Source organism: Dromiciops gliroides, chromosome 3 (assembly GCF_019393635.1).
Source record: "Dromiciops gliroides isolate mDroGli1 chromosome 3, mDroGli1.pri, whole genome shotgun sequence".
NCBI lineage: Eukaryota > Metazoa > Chordata > Mammalia > Microbiotheria > Microbiotheriidae > Dromiciops > Dromiciops gliroides.
In genome coordinates this window covers 44,278,410-44,306,120 of record NC_057863.1, presented here as the reverse complement: position 1 = coordinate 44,306,120, position 27,711 = coordinate 44,278,410, and the positions used below count along the sequence as shown (strand labels likewise).

Here is a 27,711-nt window from a genome sequence, read left to right as displayed (position 1 = left end):
GGTAGTTTTATGGGCCTGGATCTGGAGGGAAAGGAGGGCTGAAGATACAGAACAGGGAGTCATCTTCAAGGAAATAAGAACAGACCAGAGCATACTATTAGGAAAAGAATGGTGCACAAAAACTAGTATAGGGGCAGCTAGGTGGCACAGTGGATAGAGCAAAGACCCTGGATTCAGGAGGACCTGAGTTCAAATCCGGCCTCAGACATTTAACACTTACTAGCTGTGTGACCCTGTGCAAGTCACTTAACCCCAATTGCCCCGCCCCCCCCCAGTATAAAAGATAGTGTCTTCCCCAACCTACTCTCCAAAAAACAAGCAAAAGCTGAGGTGGGCTGGTTATGAAAGAGGAATGAGGAATCAGAGACCAACAGCTCCCAGGATACTTCTGCACCCTAATATGAGAGGCGTAGCTCAGTAAGTTAGTTGGTTGGACCACCTCTGGAGGATTTTTTGAGAAAATATAGACATAAAGATCATGCAGGCTTAAAAGGTGTATAGTAGCCATGTAAAAGATGCTATATTTAGAGGGAAAAGACCTAGGGTTAGGCCCTGGCTCTGCCACTAGTCAATGTGAGCAAGCAGTTTGATCCCCAGATTGCATAGCTGAACAATGAGAAAAAAGAAAGGCAGTAGGGCAGCTAGGTGGCGCAGTGGATAGAGCACTGGCCCTGGATCCAGAAGGACCTGAGTTCAAATCTAGCCGCAGCCACTTGACACTTACTAGCTGTGTGACCCTGGGCAAGTCACTTAACCCCAACTGCCTCACCACCCCCCCCAAAAAAAATTTAAATTTTTAAATTTTTAAAAATTAAAAAGGCAGCATATCCACCAAAATATTCATAGCAAATGGAGTACTTTCAATTGACTGTAGCAAAAACAAAAACAAAAAAACTGGAAGCAAACAGCAATTCTATCCCTTGGAAAACAGTTTAAATGGGGCACATAAACATGCCATATACAGAGCTACAATATACATCAATGAGAAGAACACTAAAATGAAGGTGAACACTGAGTCACTAAAATGAATAGTCTTGGCACCGTTCAACAAAGAACACTTTCCTCCTTGCCATAGGAAGCTGAGGGCTCACTGATTTGGAGGGCCACACACCCTTGTCAGGTATAGTTACAATGTTGGGTAGAGTTAATTAACTGTTCTGGTTATAAGGGAGGGTTCATTTGGGGAACACGTCTAAAGATGGTGCAAGTAAAGTTAAAAGGCATCAAAAATTCATTTAAAAAAAGGAATTTGATAAAACAAAAATTTTGTATCTTACCTTACAATTTCTTCCATTTGTTGATTCAGGATCATTCTTCCAATGAATCTACAAAAGAAATCAAGATATTACAAAAATACAAAATATCATTTAAAATTTATTGATAACATCATTTTAGATCCAATCTCTACAATAGTCTTTTGCACATAAACTGGAAAATTCAACTAGAATTTCTAGCTTCCTTCAAGTGCCCCTCTATAAGGCCTTTTCTGATACCATTAGTTTTTAGTGCTTTCTTCCTCCTGAAATTACTTAGATGTATTTACATGGCTAATGTACATATGTAATTTCCCATCCCACACCTATTAAGACTATAAACTGTTAAGGGCAGAAACTAATTAGTCTTTATTTTTGTATCCTCAGAGTCAAACACAGATATTGTATGTAGTAGACACTTAAAGATGTGTTGAGTTAAATTTTTGGAACTAGCATATACCAAGTTTTATGATGGCAATAGTTACAAAAAAAACAAAGATCAAGTCACAAATCTTTTTTTTTTTTCCTTTTAGTGAGGCAATTGGGGTTAAGTGACTTGCCCAGGGTCACACAGCTAGTAAGTGTCAAGTGTCTGAGGCCGGATTTGAACTCAGGTACTTCTGACTCCGGGGCCGGTGCTCTATCCACTGCGCCATCTAGCTGCCCCACAAGTCACAAATCTTAATGAAGTAACAGATCCTAAAATAGATTTCACAATCTGATTTTTTAAATTTATTTTTGTTGGCTATTCATGGAAGTTAATAGTAGTTGCAGACAGATATATAGACATAGATCTATATGGATGCATAGTACATATTCCTTTAGTCCACTAACTTACTATAGGTATTCTTATAAAAAAGATGGAAAGATATGAACTAGGAGATAATACAATTAAATGGATTTGGAAATAACTGAACAGCCAGACTAAAAGAGAAATCATTAATGGTTCCATGTCAATTCAGAAAGGGAGGGCTCTGTACTTGGAAACAATTTTATCAATAACCTAGATATAAAAGCATAGAACATACCCTGATCAAATCTGACAATAACACAAAGCTGAGAAAGACACTAAATGACACAAAGCTAACACACTAGATGACAGTCAGGATCCAAAAATAATACTGATGGGCTAGAATATTGGGCAGAACCTAATTAAGTAAATCTATACAGAGAGAACTGTATTGCAACATTTGAGAAATATTTTCACAAATATTAAAGATAGGTATGGTTTTTAGACAGCAGATTTTTTTTTCTTTTAAAGATATGGGGGTTTGAAAGGACCACAAGTTCACTATAAGTCAACAGGGTGATGTGGCAGCAAAAAAGCAAATGCAAATTTGGGCTCCATTTGGGAATAGAGAGATGATAATCCCACAGGACTCTGCCTTGGGTAGCTACTTCTGCAATACAGTGTTGAGTTGTGGCGCATCATGCACCATCCATGGCATCTAAGGACTGCCTGAAATTGATCTGGATGTTCATGCTGGAAAAGAAGGGGATATAAAAGAGGAATTGGACTTGTTCTGCTTGGCCCCAGAGGGCAGAACTAGGAGCAGTGAATGGACACTGTGAAGAAGTAAATCGAGGCAGGCGTGTTTTAAAAAAGAATGCAGTTGTTCTGGAAGGAAGTCTTTCCACAAAGCCTAGAGAAATGCCCCCAGGGCATAGGATGGCGTCACAGACCTCCTTTCTCTCTTACATTGTGTCCTCTGGACACCCCCACCCCCAATAACAAATGTTAAGGGCCTGAGGTACCTCAGCTTTCTGGGGGAATTCAGAGAACCTTCTTGAGAAGCTAAACCAAAGGACAGACACACCTAAAGAGATGTGGCATCTGATCAGGACTGAGCTCACTCTAGGACCACCACCCTTCATTCCAGTCTCCCACAACCCTCAGGTAGATAAATCTAGGGGTGGCTGCTGTCTGAATGGCGCAGGAGGACAGAGATGGCTCAAAAAATCATAACTGCCTCTCGCCCAACTTCTGCCAGCCACCACCGGTGTTCCAAATCACTATTAAGCCAAATGCAAATTCAAAACAACTTTGACATTTCATTTTAAATCCATAAAATTACCAATCATGACAAAAGGTAGGATATGCAAGTTGGAGGAGTTGTTGAAAGATAAGCACACTGTCATACTGTTGTTGCATCTGTGAATTAATATCAATCTGGAAAGCAATCTGAATTTATGTTAAGAAAATGAATGAAATATTCCTATCCTTTGGCAGAGAAAGAAATGCCATGGTTAGGTATATGACACAAGTGGGTAAATGGTTTTTTTTGTAAAACACAATTTTTTGTAGTAGTAAAGAACTGGAAACAAAGTAGAGGTCTGTTGTTTGGAGAAATAAATAAAAAGAACATATCACAGTGCTGTGAGAAGTACAAATATATATGTTATAAAAAATGATGAATATAAAGAACACCAACAACACTGATGCAAAAAACAGTAAGCAGAGGTAGTATAAGAACCATCAAAAATGACAATGAAAATTTCAACAATAACAATGAAACCTGAAACTGAATGCTCCTAAATTATAATGACCTCACTTGGTCCCCCAAGAGATATGAAAATGTGCCTCCATCCCTTACTTGCCGAGGCTGGGAGCTAATGATGGGGAGCACTGCACTCAATGTTAGACTTAATATGGTGGCTTTTCTGAGCTGGCTCTTACTCTTTCTAATTCTCTGTCCTAAGGGATCTTAGAACATGATCTAGTCGAGTGGAGGATTCTTTCCATCCCTATTTGTATCCCCAATGCCTAGAAAATAATAAGTGCTTAACAATCCTGATGGATTGATTGATTTTGCTGAATTGTTTTTTTCCTGGTTTCCTTCAATGCCATGTCCTGTTCTACACGAAGCCCTTCCTGATCTCCCAGCTCCTATCGCTTCCCCTCCTAAAATACAGTGTATTCATTCATTTTATATGGTACATGGCAGTTCCCTTCTTAGAATGTCACCTCTTTGAGGGTAGAAACTGGGTTTTTCTTTTGTATCCTCAGTAATTAGCACGGTGCTTGAGGACATAGTAGGTGCTTAATAAATACTTTTTGATTTACTGATTGATCTTTTGGATTTTTTGTTATATGCTTTGTGAAGCACGGAGGAGGCAGGGATAGACTGAAAAATAATGGCAATATAAACTAAAAACTATCAATAAAAAATTAAATAAAAAAACTCACCTGTATAAATCTGCTTCTGGCTGCTGACATTCTATCACAGCTATGAGTGTGTCCAACCTGGCAACAGTTTGCAACACTGCTGTTTCTGGAACTGCCACATGTTTCTGAAAATAAAATAATTTTATAATAAAAAATTTAAAATACCATGATTCTTGAAAAAACCCAGAGACAGAAGCTAAGATCAGGGAACTTACAAGTCACCTAGTCCAACCCCTTCACTTCACAGGCCAAAAAACAGGCCCAAGGAGATTAAGTGAGTTGCCTGAAGTACCCGGATAGTGTAGTATAACTGAGACAAGAAGATCTCAGGTCCCCTCATTTCTAGTCTGCTGCTCTTTACGCCACACCTTATTTAAAAGTACCTGTTCGTTGTTAAGTTATTTTCAGTTTTGTCTGACTCTTTGTGATCCCATTTGAGGTTTTCTTGGCAGAGATACTGGAGTGATTTGCTATTTCCTTCTTCAACTCATTTTACAGATGAGGAAACTGAGGCAAATAGAGTCAAGTGACTTGCCCAAGGTCACACAGGTAGTAAGGGTCTGGGGCCAGATTTTAACTCAGGAAGATGAGTCTGTTTAAACGTTTCTGGAGGCAAAGAGCATCAACAAGTTCACCACCTAGATCTGGGTCAGAAATCCAAGGGGAATGGAAGAGTGAAGCTGCCCCCAAGAGTCGTGGAGAGGAGCAGTCAAGTGCCGGTAACTGCGAAGAGAGCAAGAAGCAAGGAGCAAGCTGAGAAGCAAACATCAAGCAACTACCTGTGGCGGAACACCCAGGGCAGGAACCCCAGGCCAAGGAGAAGCCTGAAGTTCTGTCCCTTTGAAGTTGCAACACTTCCCCACTGGACAAGAGTGGCCAAGTCCCACCAAAGTCTACCAGAACTTCCAGCCAGGGACAAGCCCACAGCTATGTCCCTCGGCCCCAAACCTGGGTCAGAACTCATCTTCCTGAGTTCCTGTGTAGTTCCCATGTTTTCTTCATACCACACACTAGGGTGTTCGCACTTCAAATGTGATGGTTCCACTTTTCTACTTCATATACATGTGTTACCTTTCTGATTTGATTTATAAATCTTCTCAGCATGTTCTTATTCATTTAGATCTCTAATTTAGCATTCCTCAGGCTTACCTGGTGCTCCACTGTTTTAAAATGGATCCTGCTCAGGTGGCACAGTGGATAAAACACCAGCCCTGAATCTAGGAGGACACAAGTTCAAATCTGGCCTCAGACACTTGACACTTACTAGCTGTGTGACCCTGGGCAAGTCACTTAACCCTCATTATCCTGCCCCCTCCCCCAGAAATGGATCCTGCTCAATATCCTGTCATCCATCTCTAACTTTTTCCAAGTGGGCTTCTATCCTAAAAACTATTGTTGTTCTTGACTGTGATATATCTTTGCTTGTCAAGAGATAAACTCTTTGATGCTTTGAGGTGATTTGAGGCTTTTGTGACTTTCTCACTGAAGCAATCATCTATTTTGATAATAAAAGGCAGTAGTGAGATCACCTTACTTTACCACTGGCGGCTCAATAGGTACATCACTGGAATTGTAGTTAGGAAGACCTGATGTCAAGTCCAGCTTCAGAAACTTACTAGCTATGTGACCTTGGGCAAGTCACTTAGCTCTGTCTGCATCTGTCTGTTTCCTCATCTGTAAAATGGAGATAATAGCACCTACCTCTCAGGGATATTGTGAGGATAAAATGAGCACCTATAAAATGCTTTGCAAATCTTAAAATGTAATATAAATACTGGCTATTAGCTAGCTATTATCTGTATTCTGTTTATTTAAGTAGGTCAAGGAGGGGTGATTTTCATTGTATGTAACTGTCTTCTTAGCTTTATCCTTTTTCTAATTCACTATCAGTTTTTAACTTTGTTTTAAGTCAATCTGATTGTCCATGGGCAGATATTTCCAAAATAATTCCCATACAAGTAATTAGTTTGCTGTCTTAATAGTAGTACAGAGACCCAGAAATTCACAAGAAACAAAACCTATGGCAAGACCAAGCAATCAAATCCATGGTATGTGATGTCTATACACAAATGTACAAATATAAGTAACAAGCATGGAGACCAAGAGATCCTATTGCAAAAAGGCAAATCTGACCTTTTAGGTTCAAGTACTACTCAAATGCCACCTCTCTGTGGCATGGAGGAAAGCCTGAGTTCTTAAATGCTATTTGAGTAAAGTACAAGTTCTGAGATGTCCTATCATGCTGGAGAAGCTCTTAGTTAAAGTCTGTCCAGGCAACAAATTATATGTACTTTCTATGAACCAAGTTAATTACAAATGGGCAGACATCACCATTTGGCAATGAATTCTTAGATCACATCAACCAAGGATCAAAGAAAAAATATAAAAAGGCATGTGACCTTTTTGATATTCAAAGTGGTAGTGTCAGAAAAGGAAGTAAAGCTACCAAAAATCACATAGTTTTTATTTTTTTGTTTGTTTGTTTTTTTGGTTTTTTTTAGTGAGGCAATTGGGGTTAAGTGACTTGCCCAGGGTCACACAGCTAGTAAGTGTCAAGTGTCTGAGGCCAGGTTTGAACTCAGGTACTCCTGAATGCAGGGCCGATGCTCTATCCACTGCGCCATCTAGCTGCCCCAGTCACATAGTTTTTAAATAGTACATAAGCATTAATTTAACTGTTGGTATTCTATATGTAAGACATTTGTCCAATAACTAAGCAGATACTGTGCTGGAGAAACAATCATGACATTCTTGGTATAAACCAAACCAAGTGGAAAGAAGGAAATTGAAAGAATGGCTCACAGGTTCCCCTTTAAAAAAAACAAACATGTTGGTGGAGTTAGTTTTATTGTTCAATCAAAAACAACAATAAATTTTGTGGGACATTTGGTATCTCATATTATAATGCTTATGATAAGTAATTGCAAAAACATAACCATGAGGGGCAGCTAGATGGCGCAGTGGATAGAGCATCGGCCCTGCATTCAGGAATACCTGAGTTCAAACCTGGCCTCAGACACTTGACACTTACTAGCTGTGTGACCCTGGGCAAGTCCTTAACCCCAATTGCCTCACCAAAAAACAAAACAAAACAAAAAAGACATAACCATGAAAAGAAATCATACTTATCTACCAGTATCTGTTACAAAGGATGAAGAAGCAGAGCTATAATGTGAAGAACCTGATCTAAGATCCTCCAAATTAAATCAACATACACATTAATACTCAGTGACTTGATTGTAGAGATAGGCATAGGGGATGATAAAAAATGTGTTGGAAAACTTTATTCAAATGTAGACTAGCAAGGTCCAAAGCATTGTCACTTATATAGGAAAAAAACTTTTATATGCACAAAAATTTTCTTGATGAGGACAGCTGGAAAGTTAGGCATGGTACACAATCAATAAACAAGCATTTATTAAAAAGCTGCTGTGTGTGAGGTGCTACACTAGGGAATAGGATCCAAATATAAAAGTAAGCACAACAAATAAAGTCCCCATCACTGGAGGTGTTAAAAAAAGTACAATGAGTGATCACTTGACAGAAATTTTGGAGACACGACTCATGACTTGGGGATATAATTGGACCACAAGATAACAAAAGTTCAATCTAACTCTGGGATTCCATAATTTTATAAAATGAAAAACTAAATGTAATTTAATTTTATACTTCCATAAGACCAAAAAAGTTTGTCAGACTATGTATCCTGACTTTGGGTTTGAAAATATGTGCGTTATCCCTAAATTTCAGGATGTCCTACTCAATGTAACCAACACAAATATTAAAGCTATGTACCTTGAGGTTAGTTTCTCCATCCAGGCTAGCAGTAGTAACATGGCATGAACCATCCCCTCTGTCTGAAGACAGAAGCACCAAATCAGCAGGAAAAATCTCATCTTTGGCAATTCTGACAATATCCCCTACCTAAAAAAAAAAAGGTTTGAAAACTTTAATTAAAATGTCTCAATTTGCATACGAATACTTTTTTTAAAAATTTCATTACATTCTAAACACAGAGTACCACAGAATTTCAATGGGTAAAACAGGTCTTTAACTTAAATCATAAACAGATTACAATCCTGAATCAAACATCAAAAATCTACTTTCTATTATTGACCAGATTCATACCCGGATGTTTTTTGATCTAGTTTTCACAAGGCCACCACTTCGAACGACATAGACAGGCGCTCCATTTACTTCATTATCTGATTTGTGCCGTAACCAGTCTTCATATCCCTAGAAATACACGAAGATCAGAAAAATAAAACCATCGTCGATGTCACTTTTAAACACTCTACCCATTCTTCTTCTTCTTACCATTTCTCATACACACCCCCTTCCATCCTCTTGACATTGCCACAGCCCGACTGTAGGCCCCCATCACTTGGGGACCTGGGCTACAGCAATAGCTGCCAGCTGCTTCCCCTGCCTCAAGTTCTCTCCCCCCTTTAGTCCATCCTCCAGAATGTCAGACTCATCTTCCTAAAACAGAATTCTGACCAGATCACTCCCTCTATCCAATAAACTCCAGAGGCTTCCTACTACCTCCAGAATACACTCTAAAGCCCTCACCACCTGGCCCCTTCCTATCTTTCCAGTCTTCTTACACCTTACTCTGTGATTCAGTGACACTTGCCTCCTGTCTCTGGGCATTTTCCCCAGCTGTACCCCATACTGGGAATTCTCTTCCTCTCCTAGCTTCCTTCTCAGATACAATCCCACCTTCTGCCAGAAGCCTTTCCTAGTTCTTAATGTTGGTGCCCCCCTCTCAGATCACCTCAACGTTATCCTGTATCGACCCCACCTGGACAGAGAAGTTTGCATCTTTTCTCCCCTCTTAGATTGTGAACTCCTGGAGGACAGAGACTATGCTGACCTTTCTTTGTACCCCTAAAGCTTAACCCAGTGTCTGGCACTTAAAAAACTGCTTGCAATCACACAACAGAAGAATACTGATATTAAAATGAAGGGCTTTTGTTTTTCTGGAAGATGCTCGGCATCATTAGAGGTAATGCAATTTCTCGAAGGCAATCTAACCTGGTGTCTATCACTGGAATTAAGGAAGCTTGTATGATATGAACCTCTGTGTTGGAGGAAAGTCTTTAAAATCCATATTCTGCCATACTAAGTCAAAACCTTTTGTTTTGTTTTGTTCCTTTCAGTCAACAGGTTAATTGTGAAGATGAGGTCTGTAACAGAGAATGGTTTGCAAATGCCTATCTGTTCCTTCCATTTAGGTTATTCACAATTATTACAGCATAGAGTATTCTCACACAGACTTTAGAAGAGACAAGAATGTAGACAATGAAACTGGTAGTCATAGATTTTCTATCAACTGCCTATTGGTGGGTATTACCAAAATCTATTATTTTTTCCCCATTCTTTGCCTATATTTCCTCTTTTTGAGATTTCTTATGAAGTGATTGCTCAGTAATTTCAAGATTGTGTTGCCTTAGGGACAGAAATGCTGTGGAAATCCCCAGGGTGAACTCTGGCTGGCCCCGCCAATCTTCTCATCACCATTCCCCTATGAGCCATTTCCACAGGGTGCCCTGACATGTCTGAATACAAGAAGCTGGTATGTTGTCCCCTCAGTTCTCTGCAACGTTCTTTTGTCTTCTGGTTTCATTTCAATAAAAAGTCAATACTGGCCTGACTTACTTCCTCCGACGGTATGTCAGCTCAGGTTCTGGTGGCCTAAATGTGAGAGGCTCTCCCAATAGTTCCATTAATGTTTCTGGAAAGCATAAATACTACGGGATTCTTAACACCTTCCGTCCCTCTTTTTACCGCTCCTATCACTTGGAATACAGAAAAAGGCTTGATAGGACTGAGGGCCACTTTAAAATGTGCTTCCGGGGCAGCTAGGTGGCGCAATGAATAGAGCACCGGCCCTGGAGTCAGGAGTACCTGAGTTCAAATCCGGCCTCAGACACTTAACACTTACTAGCTGTGTGACCCTGGGCAAGTCACTTAACCCCAATTGCCTCACTAAAAAAAAAAACAAAAAACAAAAACAAATAAAATGTGCTTCCTCCTGGTGTGCCCCAGGAGAATTCCCCATTGAGGGGCCAACCTATTCTCCATTCTTAGACAGGTTTGTTCTCTGACAGCATGTTCCTTCTGTTACTAGTACCACACATGTAAGTTTAAAAAAACAAAAGGTTAAAAAAAAGTTTGAGTCATAATTCTAATCAATATGACTCACAAACAGAATAAACAAACATATGTTTGACCTTAATTATAAAGTTAAAAAATTATGATAACGGGGGCAGCTAGGTAAGCGCAGTGGATAAAGAACTGGCCCTGGATTCAGGAGGACCTGAGTTCAAATCCAGCCTCAAACACTTGACACTTACTAGCTGTGTGACCCTAGGCAAGTCACTTAACCCTCATTGCCCCGCCCCCCCCCAAAAAGTTTTAAAAACTGATGATGACAAAGGTAACAAATAAATACAATAGAAGCACTTAAGTTTACATTTTATCCCACTTCACTTTACAGTTACCAAGTTCACTAGCTTTTCTCAATCCATTTACTTAATGGAACCATCATCTGACCTGCATAACGTTAAGACCTCAATGGGTCAGGCATATTTTGGGGAGTTAAAAGTAAACAGAATTTTAAGGTTTTTATACATATTTCAAAATATAAAGCTTGCACCAGTAGGGGAAAGAAAGTTATGAATTAGTCAATGACTAGAACTCATAGTCACCTAAATTCCCTCTCCATTCACCATTACCATCCATACAAGTCACTAGTCCAATTCTCACTTTACAAATGAGGACACAGAAGCACAGACTTGCCCACGGTCATAGAAGGGCTACAAATTCTTTCAGCTTTCCACAGGGTTTCAGTGACCTTAACTTGGGTCTCAATCGAAGGGTAGAAATGTATATCGCCTACAGTAACATGTTGCTTCTCTTCCCTCTTTTCCCCCCTATTTCTTTGGAAACTGAAAAATTAATCAGATACTTGGATGTAAAACAAATCTGTCAGACCCTAATTTACTGAGTCATAAGTGGATTAAAGTAAGAGTGCAAACTTCCTCTGCAAAGTTATACAAAACCGAGCAGGGAAAAACAAAGGGTTATGCACAAAGGAGGTTAATAATAATAGTTTGTGGGACAGCTAGGTGGCGCAGTGGATAGAGCACCGGCCCTGGAGTCAGGAGTACCTGAGTTCAAATCCAGCCTCAGACACTTAACACTTACTAGCTGTGTGACCCTGGGCAAGTCACTTAACCCCAATTTCCTCGCCAAAAAAAAAAACAATAAATAAAAAATGTCATCCTCAGAAAGGAGAAATCACAATATGATAAAAGGACATAGATATAGCTAAGAATTGTTTCGATATTTTCTGGTAAAGATATTCTCCCCAAGTTCTAACCTATATAAAAACTATATTACATGTAAAAAAAAAATAAAAGCCCTATGTAAAAAGCAACTTTAGCAGAGAAATCCTAAGATGTACAGACACTTAACATTTTGTTCATGTGTAAAAATTAACTGCCCATTTTTATAGGTCACATACTCCAAAACACATGTTTTTAGGCTTTCATTTTTCTTTAAATTTGTCAGATAACATACTGATAATTTTAATAAGCAATAGCAAGTTACAATTCTCATTTAGAAATACTAGGTGTGCCAAGGGAATAAGCTATTAGAAAATGGGGTTGGCAACCTTTTAAGGGAGACATTCTCTGAATAATATTCTCAGACTAACTTTTTGAAGGACCACCTATATTTTTTGTCTATCTAATTTTTTTTTAAGTCAAACAATTATAAATGTAGAGCTGGAAAGGACCTTAGATGACACCTAGGCCTAGACCTACTGATGGGCAAACTGAGGCCTATGGAGGTTAAGCTATTTGCCCAAAGTCACTACTAACAAGCAGAAATGAGACTGGAATCCAGGTTCCCTGGCTCTACCTACCTATACACATACACACACACATACACATACACTCACTCTCTTAGTCAATCAACAAGCATTTATGAACCACCTACTGTGTTGTGCCAATACTGTGCTCAGTACTGAATATACAAAGAATCAAACAGTCATTATACACAGGGTCCTAATATTCTAATAGGGGAGACAACAAGGACATGAGTATATACAATATATATATATAGAGAGAGAGTATATAGAGTATATATATAGAAAATAAATACAAATAAATACAGGGAGAGGGATTCTGTGGGGCAGAAGGAAGAAGGGAGGGCAGTCCCAGAATGTGGGATGACTAGTACAAAGGCATGAAGTTGAGAAGACAAGCATGTTATATGAGAACAAAGAGACCAGTCTGGTTGGATTGTAGAGTCTGGGAAAGAGAGAAGATAGCTGGGAGCCACTCAGCAAACAACCATGGTTTATATGGATGGTGAGTCCTGGTAAAGGAGGCTGAAGACTGTCAGACAGGCAAGAGGGAAACCGGAACACAGCAGGGTCATGAAAACCAGAGAGAACCTAATAGCCAGGATAAGAAAATAGTCAGCAATGTTAAATGCAGGGGAAAAGTCAAAGAAGGATGAAGACTGAGAAAGGAGAAACAGCTTGGCAACTAAAGTTATTGGTAACTTTGGAGAGAGCAATTTCAGTTGAGTGATGAGGTAAAAAGCCAGACTGCAAAGGGTGAAAAGTGAATGAGAGGAGAGGAAAGGAAGAAATTGAGTACAGATAGCTTTTTTCCCTAGGAGTTTGCCTGAGAAAGGGAGAAGAGATACAGGATAACAGCTTCAAGAGATAGTAGGATTTAGGGAAGAATTATTTAGGGATGGGGGAGACTCAGACACATCTGAGGGCAGGAGGGAAAGAACAGTAGCTAGGGAAGAGGGTGAAGCTCAGAGGGGAGGGGTGATGAATGAGGTTGTAATCAGCTGGAGAAGATGGAAGGGGGATGGAATAAAGGGCACATGCAGGGGGGTTGTTCTTGGCAAAGAAACAGCTACCTCTTTGTCAGAAACTAGGGAAAAAGAGGAAAAGATAGGAGATGATGTCAAGACGTTCTGAGATAAAGGGAATGGGAGAAGACAGGGCTCATGAAGGGTCTGTTTTCTCAGTAAAGTGGGAGGTGAGTTTCTCAGTTGATCAAGACAGGGTAAGGAAAAGTTTGAGAAGCTGGAGGAGGGAACAGCTTCTTTGGGGAGGAAGACAGGGAATTAATTAGGGAAGAAGAACAGAAGCACCTTCCCTTAACGAGAGCCCAGGTTAAGTTGGATAATGTTCATTTATAGTGTACCCAGTCAGCATAGATCTCTTCATCAGCACATGAGTAGGAACAGAGGAAGCAGAGGGTGGAAGTAATCCAAGGCTGAGGCTTGGTTAGGAGATGAGTGGGTAAAAGACAAAGGGTGGAAAGATTCAAGAGCCAAAGACAGTGTAAAGTTGAAAAGGCAAACTACAGTGTCATGGCTGAAACCAAAATTAGTGCCAGAGATATTACACAAGTCTCCCCTTTAAAAAGTGGTTTAAATAAGGCATGTAAATCAGAGTATCAAAAGTAATACTACAGAAAGATCAAACAGAGGCTGATGATTTTCAATGCCCTCTTCCCATTAGCACCTCAGCACAATGAGCTAATCAGATTAGCTAACTGTTAACTCTAAAGGCTGCCCTATGCATGTGAGTTGAATATGATGGAATGATATCTAAAAAGATAAAATTGAGGGTTAAGAAAGAGGAATGCACTAGGAGAAAGGGAAAGGGAGAGGTAAACTATCTCATATAAAAGATGCATGAAGGGGGCGGCTAGATAGCACAGTGGATAAAGCACTGGCCCTGGATTCAGGAGTACCTGAGTTCAAATCTGGCCTCAGACACTTGACACTTACTAGCTGTGTGATCCTGGGCAAGTCACTTAACCCCCATTGCCCCGCAAAAAAAAAAAAAATTTTTAATTAAAAAAAAAAAAAAGATGCTTGAGAGCACTGGCCCTGGAGTCAGGAGGATCTGACTTCAAATCCGGCTTCAGACACTTAACACTTACTAGCTGTGTGAGCCTGGGCAAGTCACTTAACCCCAATTGCCTCACTGCCCCCCCTAAAAAAAAAAAAAAAGATGCATGAAAGAACTTTTACAGTGGAGGGGAAGATGGTGGAGAATGCTCAAACCTTATTCTCAATGGCATTGGCTCAGAGAGGAAGTAACACACACTCAGATGGGTATAGAAATCTATCTTATCATACAGGAAAGTAGGAGGGGAAGAGATAAAGGGTAAAGGCTGACAGAAGAGAGAGATGATTGGGGGAGGCGGTAATCAGAAGCAAAATACTATTGAGGAGAGACAGAGTAAAGACAGAAAGGGGAGAAAGGGAGAAGGAGGGAGGAAGGGAAGGAGAGAAAGGGAGAAAAAGAACAATTAACAAGGGTAAAATTGGATGGAAAGAAATACAGTTAATCATAAATGTGAAAAAAATTGCAAGTTTCTCTGATTAAGGCCTCATTTCTCAAATATATAGAGAAAAATAAGAGCCATTCCCCAACTGATAAATGGTCAAAAGATATGAACAGTAAAAAAAAAAAAAAAAAGGATATGAACAGTAGCTGTGTGACCCTGGGCAAGTCACTTAACCCTCACTGCCCTGCCAAAAAAACAAAGATACGAACAGGCAGTTTACAGATGAAGTAATTCAAGTTATTTATAGCCACCTGAAAAAATGCTCTAAATCATTATTGATTAGAGAAATACAAATTAAAACAATTCTGAGGTACCATCTCACACCTTTCAGATTGACTAATTATGACCAAAAAGGAAAATGAGAAATGCTGGTGGGGGTGTGGGAAAATTAAGACACTAATGCACTGTGGAGTTGTGAACCCACTCAACCATTCTGGAGAGCAATTTGGAACCATGTCCAAAAGGCTCTAAAACTGTGCATACCCTTTGACCCAGCAATACCATTGCTAGGTCTGTATCCCAAAGACGTAAAAAAAAAAAAGAAAAAGGAGCTAAATGTACTGAAATATTTACAGCAGTCCTTTTAATGGTGGCAAAAATTGGAAATTGAGGGGATGTCCATCCACTGGGGAATAGCTGAACAAGCTGTGGTACTTAATTGTGATGGAACACTACTGTGCTGTAAGAAATGATGAGCAGGGGGCAGCTAGGTGGCGCACTGGATAAAGCACCGGCCCTGGATTCAGGAGGACCTGAGTTCAAATCTGGCCTCAGACACTTAACATTTACTAGCTGTGTGACCCTGGGCAAGTCACTTAACCCCCATTGCCCAGTGAAAGAAGGAAAGGAAGAAGAAAGGAAAGGAAGAAGAAAGGAAAGGAAAGGAAGAAGAAAGGAAAGGAAAGGAAGAAGAAAGGAAAGGAAAGGAAGAAGAAAGGAAAGGAAAGGAAAGGAAAGGAAAGGAAAGGAAAGGAAAGGAAAGGAAAGGAAAGGAAAGGAAAGGAAAGGAAAGGAAAGGAAAGGAAAGGAAAGGAAAGGAAAGGAAAGGAAAGGAAAGGAAAGGAAAGGAAAGGAAAGGAAAGGAAAGGAAAGGAAAGGAAAGGAAAGGAAAGGAAAGGAAAGGAAAGGAAAGGAAAGGAAAGGAAAGGAAAGGAAAGGAAAGGAAAGGAAAGGAAAGGAAAGGAAAGGAAAGGAAAGGAAAGGAAAGGAAAGGAAAGGAAAGGAAAGGAAAGGAAAGGAAAGGAAAGGAAAGGAAAGGAAAGGAAAGGAAAGGAAAGGAAAGGAAAGGAAAGGAAAGGAAAGGAAAGGAAAGGAAAGGAAAGGAAAGGAAAGGAAAGGAAAGGAAAGGAAAGGAAAGGAAAGGAAAGGAAAGGAAAGGAAAGGAAAGGAAAGGAAAGGAAAGGAAAGGAAAGGAAAGGAAAGGAAAGGAAAGGAAAGGAAAGGAAAGGAAAGGAAAGGAAAGGAGCAGGATGCTCTCAGTAAAACCTGAAAAGATTTACATGAACTGATGCAAAGTGAAATGAGCAGAACAAGCTGAACATTGTACACAGGAACAGCAATGTTGCATGATGATCAGCTTAGTTGAATGACAACTATTTTCAGCAATACAATGATCTGAGACAATTCTGAAGGACTTAGGACGAAAAATGCTATACATCTCCAGAGAAATAACTGATGGGAAACTGAATATAGATCAAAGCAAACTTTTTTTTTTAAACTTCATTTTTCTTGGGGGGGCGGGGTTGGTCTGTATTTTCTTTCACAACATGACTAACATGGAAATATGTTTTGCATGACTATACATGTATAACCATCAAATTGCTTGCCTTCTCAATGAATGGGTAAGGTAGGGAGGGAGAGTATTTGGAACTCAAAATTAAAAAAAAAAAAGAATGTTACAAATTGTTTTTACATGCAATTGGCAAAAAATAAAATGCTGAATTAAAAAACAAAACAGGCTGCCCTCAGGTAATGAGATAGGAAGAATTGGAAGTAGGAGAGGGAAGGTAAGCAGAAATAAATTTGGGTCTAGATAAATTGTCCAATGAGGGGTAATGATTAAGAATAAAGAGACTAGGGGAATGGCTGGACAAGTTGTGGTATATGAATACAATGGAATACTATTGTGCTGTAAGAAATGATGAGCAGGAGGAGTTCAGAGAAACCTGGAGGGTCTTACGTGAGCTGATGATGAGTGAGATGAGCAGAACCAGAAGAACATTGTACACAGTATCATCAACATTGATTACCTACTGTAATGGACTATATTCTTCTCACCAATGCAATGGTACAGAAGAGTTCCAGGGAACTCATGATAGAAGAGGATCTCCAAATCCAAGAAAAAAAAAAGAAAGAACTGTGGAGTATAGATGATGATTGAACCATATTATTTCTTTTGTTTTGGGTGCTGTTGTTTTTTTTTTCTATTTTGAGGTTTTGCATCACTGCTCTAATTTTTTTTTCTCTTGTAACAGGATTAATGCAGAAATAGGATTAATGTTATTATGTGTGTATATATATATCTATATGTATATGTATATGTATAGAGATATATAGATATAACCTATATCAGATTACCTGCTGTCTAGGGGAGGGGGGAGGGAGGGGAGGGAGGGAGAAAAATCTGAAATTGTAAAGCTTGTATAAACAAAAGTTGAGAACTATCTTTACATGTAACGGAAAAATAAAATACCTTATACATAAAAAAAAAAAAGAATAAAGAGACTAAAGAGAATGAGGGGGGTCTACAATGAAGGTCTATGCTAGAAAGGGGCCAAGAGAGCTCTTTGCCTGGGCTGTACTAGCATAGTACCTTTGAAAGCCCAATGAAATGTTACACAGCTATAAAGCTAATTCAATATTTACACAGGGACATATGAAAACAGTCACTGATAACTGTATATCACTAGATGTCTGAACTCAACATCTTAGCCTGAGTTTAACAGGCTTTCAATATAGGAAAGGAACTGGACCTGCTTTTCATAGGTATAGTGAACTCCTGTATAAGTAAACAGTCCCTAATCAGCAGATTCTCAGCAACTTACAGTTTACAAGAACTACCTAGAGCAACTAACTGTAAGGTAAATGACTTGTCCAGGATCACACAGTCAGAATGCTTCAAGGGAGCACTTGAAACTAGGTTTTCCTAGATTTGGCAACTATGCCAAACAACTACGTCTCTTTTCAAAAGCAATAAAAATATTGCTTTTTCCTTATTCAAATGATTTTCACAATCCTAAACAATAATTTACTGTATAATAGAACAAAAAGAACTTATAAATAACTTCTAGAGAAAGGGATAATGATGGAAACCAAATTCATACCTGCTTTATGGCAGTTACGGTTATCACAAAGAATAACGGAAGCCCGCTGGTAACAGGACTTGTAGGAGTGTCAATCATAAGCTGTATTAAAAAAAAAAAGAAAAAAAAAGATTTTAGAATGTTATATTTTTAGATGGCATGTTTTCTTTTTTTAAAGTTTTTTTGTTGGGGGCAGCTAGGTGGTGCAGTGGATAGAGCACCGGCCTTGGAGTCAGGAGTACCTGAGTTCAAATCCGGCCTCAGACACTTAACACTTACTAGCTGTGTGACCCTGGGCAAGTCACTTAACCCCAAATGCCTCACTAAAAAAAATAAAATTAAAAAAAAAAAAGGTTTTTGTTACTCTATTTTGTTTTTACATCACTTCACAATTTATCCCTTCCCCTTCTCCCATTCAGAGAACTATACCTAATTTTTTTAAAAGAGTAGAAAAAAAACAAAAAAGAATTCAACATAGCAATTCAAGTGTAATAGTATATGCAGTGTTAGGTATACTCTTATTTCTCTTCTTTTGAGACGATGCATGTTTAAAAAACAAATGTATTTAAATTCTCATTGTAACTAATTACAAGATACAAAATGCCAAATGAGATTGTTAGAGAAAAATAATATAGGGCTATCATGCAACATGTCTAAATGTACTATTCTATATGTTTCTAACTTTAGTTTGACTTGGAGTTACACAGAATACTCAAAACATTCTGAAGAGCAGAAAAGCTATCTAAATAGTAAAAAGTTTCCACAATCCATGAGATACAGTGGAGCCTGCGAGAAGAATTATAGTCTTTCAAACTACACCATGGTATTTCTTTGTAGATCTCCAAAAGAATCACAGAATGTTTTTTTTTTTTTAAGTGAGGCAATTGGGTTTAAGTGACTTGCCCAGGGTCACACAGCTAGTAAGTGTTAAGTATCTGAGGCCGAATTTGAACTCAGGTCCTCCTGAATCCACTGTGCCACCTAGCCGCCCCTACAGAATGCTTTTTAAGGCTGCTAGAAACAGGTCACCAATTTTCATCCTTGAATTGAGCATAAGTTCCAGTTTAGTGGGGAAAAAAAAACCCTAGCAATAGAGTTAAAGAGAAGCTTCTTATCAGGATAACTTTTTGGAATGCAGACTAAAAAATACAATTATTTTTAGAACTCCAATTATGATTTATATGTAACTGAATCTGGGTATTACTGTCATTCTTTTGTTGTTGTTGTTGTTTTTGTTTTTTTAAGTGAGGCAATTGGGGTTAAGTGACTTGCCTAGGGTCACACAGCTAGTAAGTGTTAAGTGTCTAAGGCCGGATTTGAACCCAGGTACTCCTGACTCCAGGACCGGTGCTCTATCCACTGCGCCACCTAGCCGCCCCTCTGTCATTCTTAATAATAACATCTCTCTCATTTAAGTAAGGTATTTTTACATTTATAAAGTGCTTCATGTATGTTATTAATTTCAACTTCACCCAATTCACGTGAGGTACAAAGTCTCTATTCCAGGGGCTCATTTCCATCTTATAAATGAGGAAAGTGAAGGATGGAGAAGTTGTTGCCTACGATCACATGGGTAGTATCACTGGTGGGATTTAAGCTCAGCCTCTTGTGGTCCCCAAGTTTTGGGGACTGGCTCAAGAGGTGGGGAAAAGGTCATGGTAGGAACTGCGGTGTGCTAGTAAGAACTGGCACTAACAAAGGAAAGGATGTGAGTTCCGTCACCTAGTAAGGGGAGGCCAACTCCTACAAACAGCTGGCAGCCAATGAAAATGGGTGAGAATATGAATGGATGAGTGTAAACTGATCATGGAAGATAAAAAAAAAAATCACTCTATGTGCAGTAGTATTGTTCCCTGAAGGTCAGCAGTATAATCTTTATGTAAGAAGAAAAACACTCAATACATCATACTTCTAAAAGCTTTAAAATAATCTGCAAGATTTTTTGTGATTTTAAAAGCCTAAAGAGAAAAGCTTTCAGGATTCTACTGCTAATATAGATCATCATACTGTACATAACATTAAACTCTAAACAGGCTAGCAAATTCTAATTTCTGAGATGTTAATAGTAGGATAGTCCTCACAGAAAACAAAATGACCAAATTTTATAATTTGAATATTAGTCACTGTTAATCTCAATTTTAGGTGCATACATTTCAATATAAAAGTTTCAGAACAAGTTCTAAGTTCAAGAGAAAAGATGGTAAACTTATTCAATAAATATAAATCTTATCTGTTGTACTTAAAAGACATTCTAAGAAGTGAAATAAGGGGGAGAAACAGTAGAAAATGGATCAACCCAATGCAATATAGCTCATGAAGAACAGAGATTCTAATTATGAAAAGAGTGTGACTAGGTGGAAAAGCCACACCCTTAGGAAAGTGAACAATGTCAACTGTGTAGGTGGCATGTGTGTGTGAATATGTACACCATGGAAAACTAGCAATATGATTATCTCAATGCCAACAGGAAGCTTGTTTTGCATTTCTTAATATGGTATAAAGAGGCATTCCTTCCTGTGAGACATGGAGATGGAAGCTCAAATATTTTATGTGTTTTGTGTGCCAAAGGGCTTTTTCTCAAATACAATTTCACATTCACAAAAGACAGTAAAATAAGCAGATGGCTTGTCAGAAAGTAGCATGTGCTGGATATTCAATTTTATAGTATTTATGTTCTAAAGTGTAAATTTGGAAAGAGGCTAGTCTAAATTTCTGTCTCATAAGTTATCAGCACTTGGGAAATAATTTGTTCTTGTTCTTCATTTCTCCAGCTCTTTGCTCTATTTGTGTCAGAAAATTCACTGCCAATTTTGTCATTACTTTTTTGTCAAATATAAAAATTTAATTAATCATAAATTTGATAAGTTGGCTCCTAAAACCAAATAATCTATATATGATTCACAGTTTAACATACCTAGAAATAACTATTTTTTTCAATTCTCTCTCCCTAATCTATTCTATTATAAAATATTTGCACAAATCTCCCTGTAAAAATTCTTTTCTTCATTTAAAAAATAAACATGTTGGGGGCGGCTAGGTGGCACAGTGGATTAAGCACTGGCCCTGGAGTCAGGAGTACCTGAGTTCAAATCCGGCCTCAGACACTTGACACTTATTAGCTGTGTGACCCTGGGTAAGTCACTTAACCCCCATTGCCCCACAAAAAATAAAAATAAAAAAAATAAATAAACATGTTATTGATTACCTGTATAAGAACTTACCTGGACCAAAAAGATAATAAGAAAATAAAAATTTGCTACTCTTCTGAATTGTTCAAATAAGTTTTTTGGAACAAAATTCCACACTGTATACTGAAAGAGAAAGAAATAAACATTTGAGTCATTCGAGATGCACAGAAAGCAGTCAGCAGAGCCCAGCCCAATGAATCCTGAAGGCCTTGTTCTGTCTTATTTAGTTTTAAATGACTGTAAAACTTTCAACTAGCTTTGATATGTTCCAATCCACTTCAATGGATACTTATTATCTACTTGTGCAGAAAAATGAACAGGGCTCTGAGAGTGAGAAAAAACTTTGCTAAGACAAGTGCCTGTCCTCATGGAGTTTAAAGTCTATGCTGATATGCACATGAGGAAATCTTAAAACAAAACAACACATGACAAGCATGGGCACAAATTTATGTGTATAGGGAAAGAGGGAGCCAGAAGGGAAATAGGTTGAGGGAAAAAAACACACCAGGTTTCCTCAAGGTGGCAGCAATGGGTTTTAGATAAGCAGAAATTCAACAGGCAGAAGGGGTAAGGAGGCATTTAAATTTTTTGCTTTTTATTGTGGACTTAAAAGTATCAACATATTAATGATTTCTTATATAAAGAAGAGAAAAAATGTGATTGTGATACTATTTATCTCATATCATATCGTTTTCTAAGTATACGTTATATCTAAATTCCAGCATTGTCCTGCCAATTTATATACCCTTCTGAGCTTCCTTCTGCTCTTTTTTTTTTTGTTTGTCTTTTTCTTGGTATCACTGTCACTACACCCCTACTTTCCTGCCCCTCCCCCACCCAGTCCCTCCTTGTAAAAATAAGCATTATCAGGAAAACAAGTACATTCATTCATTAGCCATATGCAAAAATGAATCGATAATTTTTGCACTTCTCATTCACTGCCTATTTGCCATCAGAGATGGTTAAGTGTGCTTCCTTATCAGTCCTCCAGATCAATGCCAACCCCACTGACCAAAGTTTTAAGTCTTTCAAAATTTTTTTACTTTATAATGTCACACTCAATGGACAAGTGTTTTGATTATGCCCACCTCACTTTGTATTGGTTTATATAATTTCTCGGAGGTTTCTGAATCCATCCCTTTCCTCACTTCTTGTGGCACAATCATATTCCTTTTCATTCAAACGATTTATTCAGACATTCCCTTGCTGATAGGCACCCACTTTGTTTTCAGCTCTGCTACAACAAAGCAACTGCTATAAACATTTTAGGAATGGGTTTTTCCCCCTCTTTCTTTGAATCTTTGGAGCACATGCCCACTAGGGGAATCATTCACTGGCCAAAGGACATGTCTATTTGGTAAAGTTCCAAACTGCTTTGCAAAATAGTTTACACATCTCCACCAACAATGCATTAGTGTTCTTATCTTCCTTTAGCCCATCCAACATTTTCTTTTTTGTCATTGTTGGCAAGTTGATGGGTGTGATGTCGATCTTCAGGTGTTTTAATTTGCATCTCTTGTATTAAGTGATTTGCAGCATTTTTTTCATGTAGCCATGAATAGCATATACTCTGAAAATTACCTGTACATATATCCTTTTATCATGTCTCTACTGAAGAATGACTAGGTAAGACACTGGAATCAGGAAGACCTGTATTCAAATCCAGCCTCAGATATTTTCTGTGTGCCCTTGAGCAAGTCACTTAACCTATGTCTGTCTCAGTTTCCTGAAGTGCAAAATGGGGATCAAAATAGTGCCTATGTCACGATGATATTGTGAATATCAAATGAGATGAATATAATGTGCTGAGTGTGGGAGTAAATAAAGATTTATTCCCTTTATCCTTCTTATTCATACAGATTACTATCCATTTATTACATAGATTGGATACCAGACTTTTATCAGAGAGATTTGCAGGAAGGATTTTGTTCCCTTTTAAATTCTAACTGCATTTCTTTGTGGGCAGCCAGGTGGCACTATGCTTAGAGCCCTGGGCCTGGAGTCAGGAAGACTTGAGTCCAAATCCAACCTGACACTTACTATCTAGGTGACCCTGGGCAAGTCACTTCACCCTGTGTGCTTCAGTTTCCTCACCTGTAAAATGAGCTGGAGAAGGGAATGGCAAACCACTCCAGTATCTTTGCCAAGAAAACCCCCCAAAAATTCACAAAGAATCAGAAACAACTGAAATGACTGAATGACATTTCTTTTGTTTGTATAAGAACTTTTCAACTTTTTGTTATCAAAAGGGAAATAGATGTGAAGAGAGATAGTTATAGAAACTATAAACTCAGTAACAAATTGGATGTGTCAGGTGACAGAGGGAGAATAATAAAAGGTAGCAGCAGGGTTTCAAACATGGCTAAATAATCATATCAATGACAAAAGGCATGAAGACAGAAATAAGAGCAGATTACATAAGCTTGGTTTTAGACACACGAAGTCTAAAGTACTAGAGAAGCATCAAGGGAGGGAGAGAGATGTTTCACAGGAAGCTGGTGACATCACCTGCCTAGGGTAATGGTTGGAGCGGTGGGAATAAGTAAGATTGCTAAGGGATAAGAAAAAAGGCTAAGAAAAGAATTTTGGAGGACACCCCCTTTCAGGGAGCCAAGAAGAACAGGAAGATTTGGAGGAGTTGTGTGGGAGGAGACCGAGGATCAGAAGTGTGAGCTGTCTTTCTAACCCAGGAGAGAGCCCTGTGGAGACCCTATGGTTAAGAGAGGTGACCTGCACTAAGATCCAGAGACTGAGAAGGAGCACTCAGACAGGAGAACCAGGGGAGGGTCAAATCAGAGAAACCCAGAGAAAAAAGAAGAGCACGATCAATACTGTGAGCAGCTGCAGAGTCGAGAAGGCTGAGGGATGAGAATGGCCACTAGACTGGGCAATTAAGAGATCATTTGCAACTCTGGAGAGGGGAGTTTCAGTTGACTGATGAGGTCAGAAGACAGAAGACAGACTTAAGAAGAGACTGGGAGAAAAGGCAGTGGGGGAAGTTCGTAGAGACAGCCTTCTCAAGGAGTTTGGCCACAAAGAGAGGAGAGACATAAGACAGGCAGACGGAAGGGATGGACGGGTCAAGTGAGGGTATGTTTGCAGGCAGTAGGGAGTCAGTGAGTAGATAGAAACCAGATTAGTGAAGAGAGTGGGGTGAAGAGTGAAGAAGGGGCAATCTGCTGGAGAAAACATAAAAGGGCTCGCTTGTGCCTTTGTAAGAAGAAGGATAACTTCATGGGAGACAAGGTAAAAGAAGATGGTGTCATGAGTGATGGGAGATGAGGAGGGGGGAAGGGGAGCACATGGCAAATGGCTCAATTCTTTCAGTGAAATATGAGACAAGGTTCTTGGCCGAGAGAGTTGAGGAGAAGAGGAGCTACGGGAGGTTTGAGAAGTGACAAAATATTTGTTTTCCACAGCTAAGGCCCAGCGGGCAAGCTGTGCCCTGAGCCTGGCAAGGCACAATCTTTTGCATTCACCCTCTGGATGATCTCAGACTCTGGCAAAATCCACATTCTTGCTGTTACCCCTCATTGTCAGGGCTACAGCTCACTGGGCAGCCACTAGTGTAAGTATTGAGATCTCCCCACACTGCCTTGGGCCTCCTCACTAAGAGGGGGGCCCCAGCATGTGTCCTTGCTTGCAAGCCATTTTCCTCCCTTTGAAAAGAAAACTTCTCTTTGATTCCTGACTTTCCTGTCTCTAGCCTGCTCCGTTTGGCTCCAACCATTCACGGGTTAGAGGCCAGTTCTAGTCTGTTGACAGAAGGGATGAAAGGGTCCTTATTCTAGTAGCTAGGGAGTATGGATTTATCAAACACTATTCTATTATGTTTATTTGCTTCTGTGTGTTTTGCACTTAACTGGTTCTCTTTATCAACCTATATCTTAACCTATTAAACATCTCAAACTGGATGATCCATAGACTTCTTATATTCACCATGTCCAACAATGAACTCTCTATCTCTTTCCCCTAAATCTGCTCCTCTTCCTAATTTTCCCATTACTGTCAAGGGTACCACCACCCTCCCAGTCACCCAAGGCTTAGGCACAACCAATTTCAGATGTCACCTTCAGCTCTTCACTTTCTCTCCCCCCGCCCCACCCCATATTGAATCTGTTGTCAAGTACTAGATTGCACCTTTACAACAGCTCTCCTGCTGGGCCCCTTTTCTCCTGACACTGCCCCCACCCTGATGCAGGCCCTCATCACCTCATGTTGGACCACTGCAATAACCTTCAGGGAGGTCCCCTGCCTTAAGTCTCTCCTCACTGTACTCCATCCCCTACACAGCCATGAAACTGATCTTCCTAAAGTGCACATCTGACCAATTCCCGCCCCCCCCCCCCAACACACATACACACCTTATTCATAAACTCCAGTGGCTCCTCTCACCTCTAGGCTCAAACACAAAATCCTGGTTGGCTTTTACAACCTTTCAGATCTGGCTCCCCTCCAACCTTTCCAGGCTTCTTATACTTTCCTTCCTCTTCTCCCCTGATGCCCACGTACTCAGTAAGCCAGTGACATTAGCCTCTTCGCTGTTCCTTGTACAACACACTCCAATTTTGACCTCCAGGCATTTGTACTGGGCTGGACTCACTGTCTCTTCATCTCTGCCTCCTAACTTCCCCGAATTTCTGGTTAAAATGCCTCCTTCTACAAAAAGCCCTTCCTAATCCCCCTTAATGTTAGTTTCTCCCCTTGGTTGTTTATCTGTCACCAACCTTGTTTTTCCATAGCTGTTTGCATGCAGCTTCCCCCATTGGACTGAGAGCCAGGGCTGTTCTTCCCTTACCCTTTGTATTCTTAGCACTTAGCACAAGGCTGGTATACAGTAGGCATTTAATACATGCTTGTTTACTTGACCAATTCATTCCTCCTCAATCACCTCCAATGTTCTTCAAGTTAGGAGGGGCATTTCTAATTACTCTACAATAATCAGCACAGACTCTACAACTTCTTTCACTGATTGAAGAAGGTTCACAATTAAGTGTGACGTCATTTTCCCCAAGTAAAAGCCCTCAATTCCATCAACATTCTAGCCACAGTGACACATAACACAGCACTACAGACAGACTTTGTTGTCCCAATCCCTCTTGTTTGCTTTTGATGTGCCAAATTCAAGATGCCTTTCTCCCTGCTCTGATGAAAGGCACAGGCTAAATATGAAATAAACTAATAAGAGCAGCACAGAAATGGATCCTCAATATTATTTGTTAGTGGATGACTTTTCCTTATATCACATTCATGTGTTAATACATTCCTTCCATTTCCCCTTCCTCAATAAAACCAGCCAAAATGGACATCTGAGACTATAATGTAAAACACCCCCCACACGCCACCTCCAGCCTCTGCAAACAAGTTGGAGAGCTAAGTTTTCTCCAACTCTTTTCTGAGTCAGGTCAGTTTCATTTTTCTATTCTGTTTACACTATTGTTGTCAAGGTTTATGCTGTCCTCCTGATTCTATTTACTTCACTCTGCATCACATCATATAAGTCTTTCCACGTCTCTGAATTTATCATGCTTGTCATTTCTAATTACATTATGTACCACAATTTCTTCACCCATTCCCCCAAACTTACGAGTATCTACTTTTGTTTCCAGTTTTCTGCTACCTAAAAAGTGCTGTTATCAATACATTTATATACATGGATCCTTTCTGCCTTTGACTTCATCTGGAGCATATAGGCCCCAGAGAAGAATGAAACATTCCTTCCTCCTCACAGGAAAGGAACAAGGAAAGACTATGGGCAAAATTTTGTATGCATGTGTTGTCCAAATCCAACTAATACAAGTTTGAATATCTGACTCTTTCAAATTATAAATGGACAAGTCACCTTTGGGAGGAGAGTTTGCTAGGATGAACTGATTATTCACCTGAGTTACTAAGTATATAAATACGTACTTGTACCAAAAGATGCACTAAACTTTCTTTTAAAACTAAACGCTTTGGGCAGCTAGGTGGCGCAGTGGTTAAAGCACCGGTCCTGAATTCAGGAGTACCTGAGTTCAAATCCGCCCTCAGACACTTGACACTTACTAGCTGTGTGACCCTGGGCAAGTCACTTAACCCCCCATTGCCTGCAAAAAAAACAAACAAACAACACAAAAAACCCCAGGGTGTTGGGGGCAGCTAGGTAGCTCAGTGGATAAAGCACCAGCCCTGGATTCAGGAGGACCTGAGTTCAAATCCAACCTCAGACACTTGACACTTACTAGCTGTGTGACCCTGGGCAAGTCACTTAACCCTCATTGCCCTGCCAAAAAACCAAAACCAAAACAAAACAAAAAACTAAATGCTTTGGGGCAGCTAGGTGGTTCAGTAGATAATGTAGGGGCCCTGGATTCAAGAGGACCTGAGTTCAAATCTGGCTTCAGACACTTGACACTTACTAGCTAG

The 27,711-nt window shown here is 39.5% G+C and overlaps 1 protein-coding gene across 5 annotated transcripts in view; it reads right to left on the bottom strand.

The window, feature by feature from the left end:
- ATP11B (ATPase phospholipid transporting 11B (putative)) overlaps positions 1-27,711 on the bottom strand; it is a 141,969-nt gene that overhangs the window by 79,101 nt on the left and 35,157 nt on the right. For all 5 annotated transcript variants that reach the window (XM_043991380.1, XM_043991377.1, XM_043991378.1 and 2 more), the window contains exons 3-8: positions 21,340-21,429; positions 18,140-18,220; positions 8,548-8,655; positions 8,215-8,343; positions 4,441-4,544; positions 1,278-1,325 (exon numbers count right to left, since the gene is read on the bottom strand). In XM_043991380.1, coding sequence (XP_043847315.1) covers positions 1,278-1,325; positions 4,441-4,544; positions 8,215-8,343; positions 8,548-8,655; positions 18,140-18,220; positions 21,340-21,429 — 560 coding nt within the window. The remainder of the gene's footprint in view (positions 1-1,277; positions 1,326-4,440; positions 4,545-8,214; positions 8,344-8,547; positions 8,656-18,139; positions 18,221-21,339; positions 21,430-27,711) is intronic.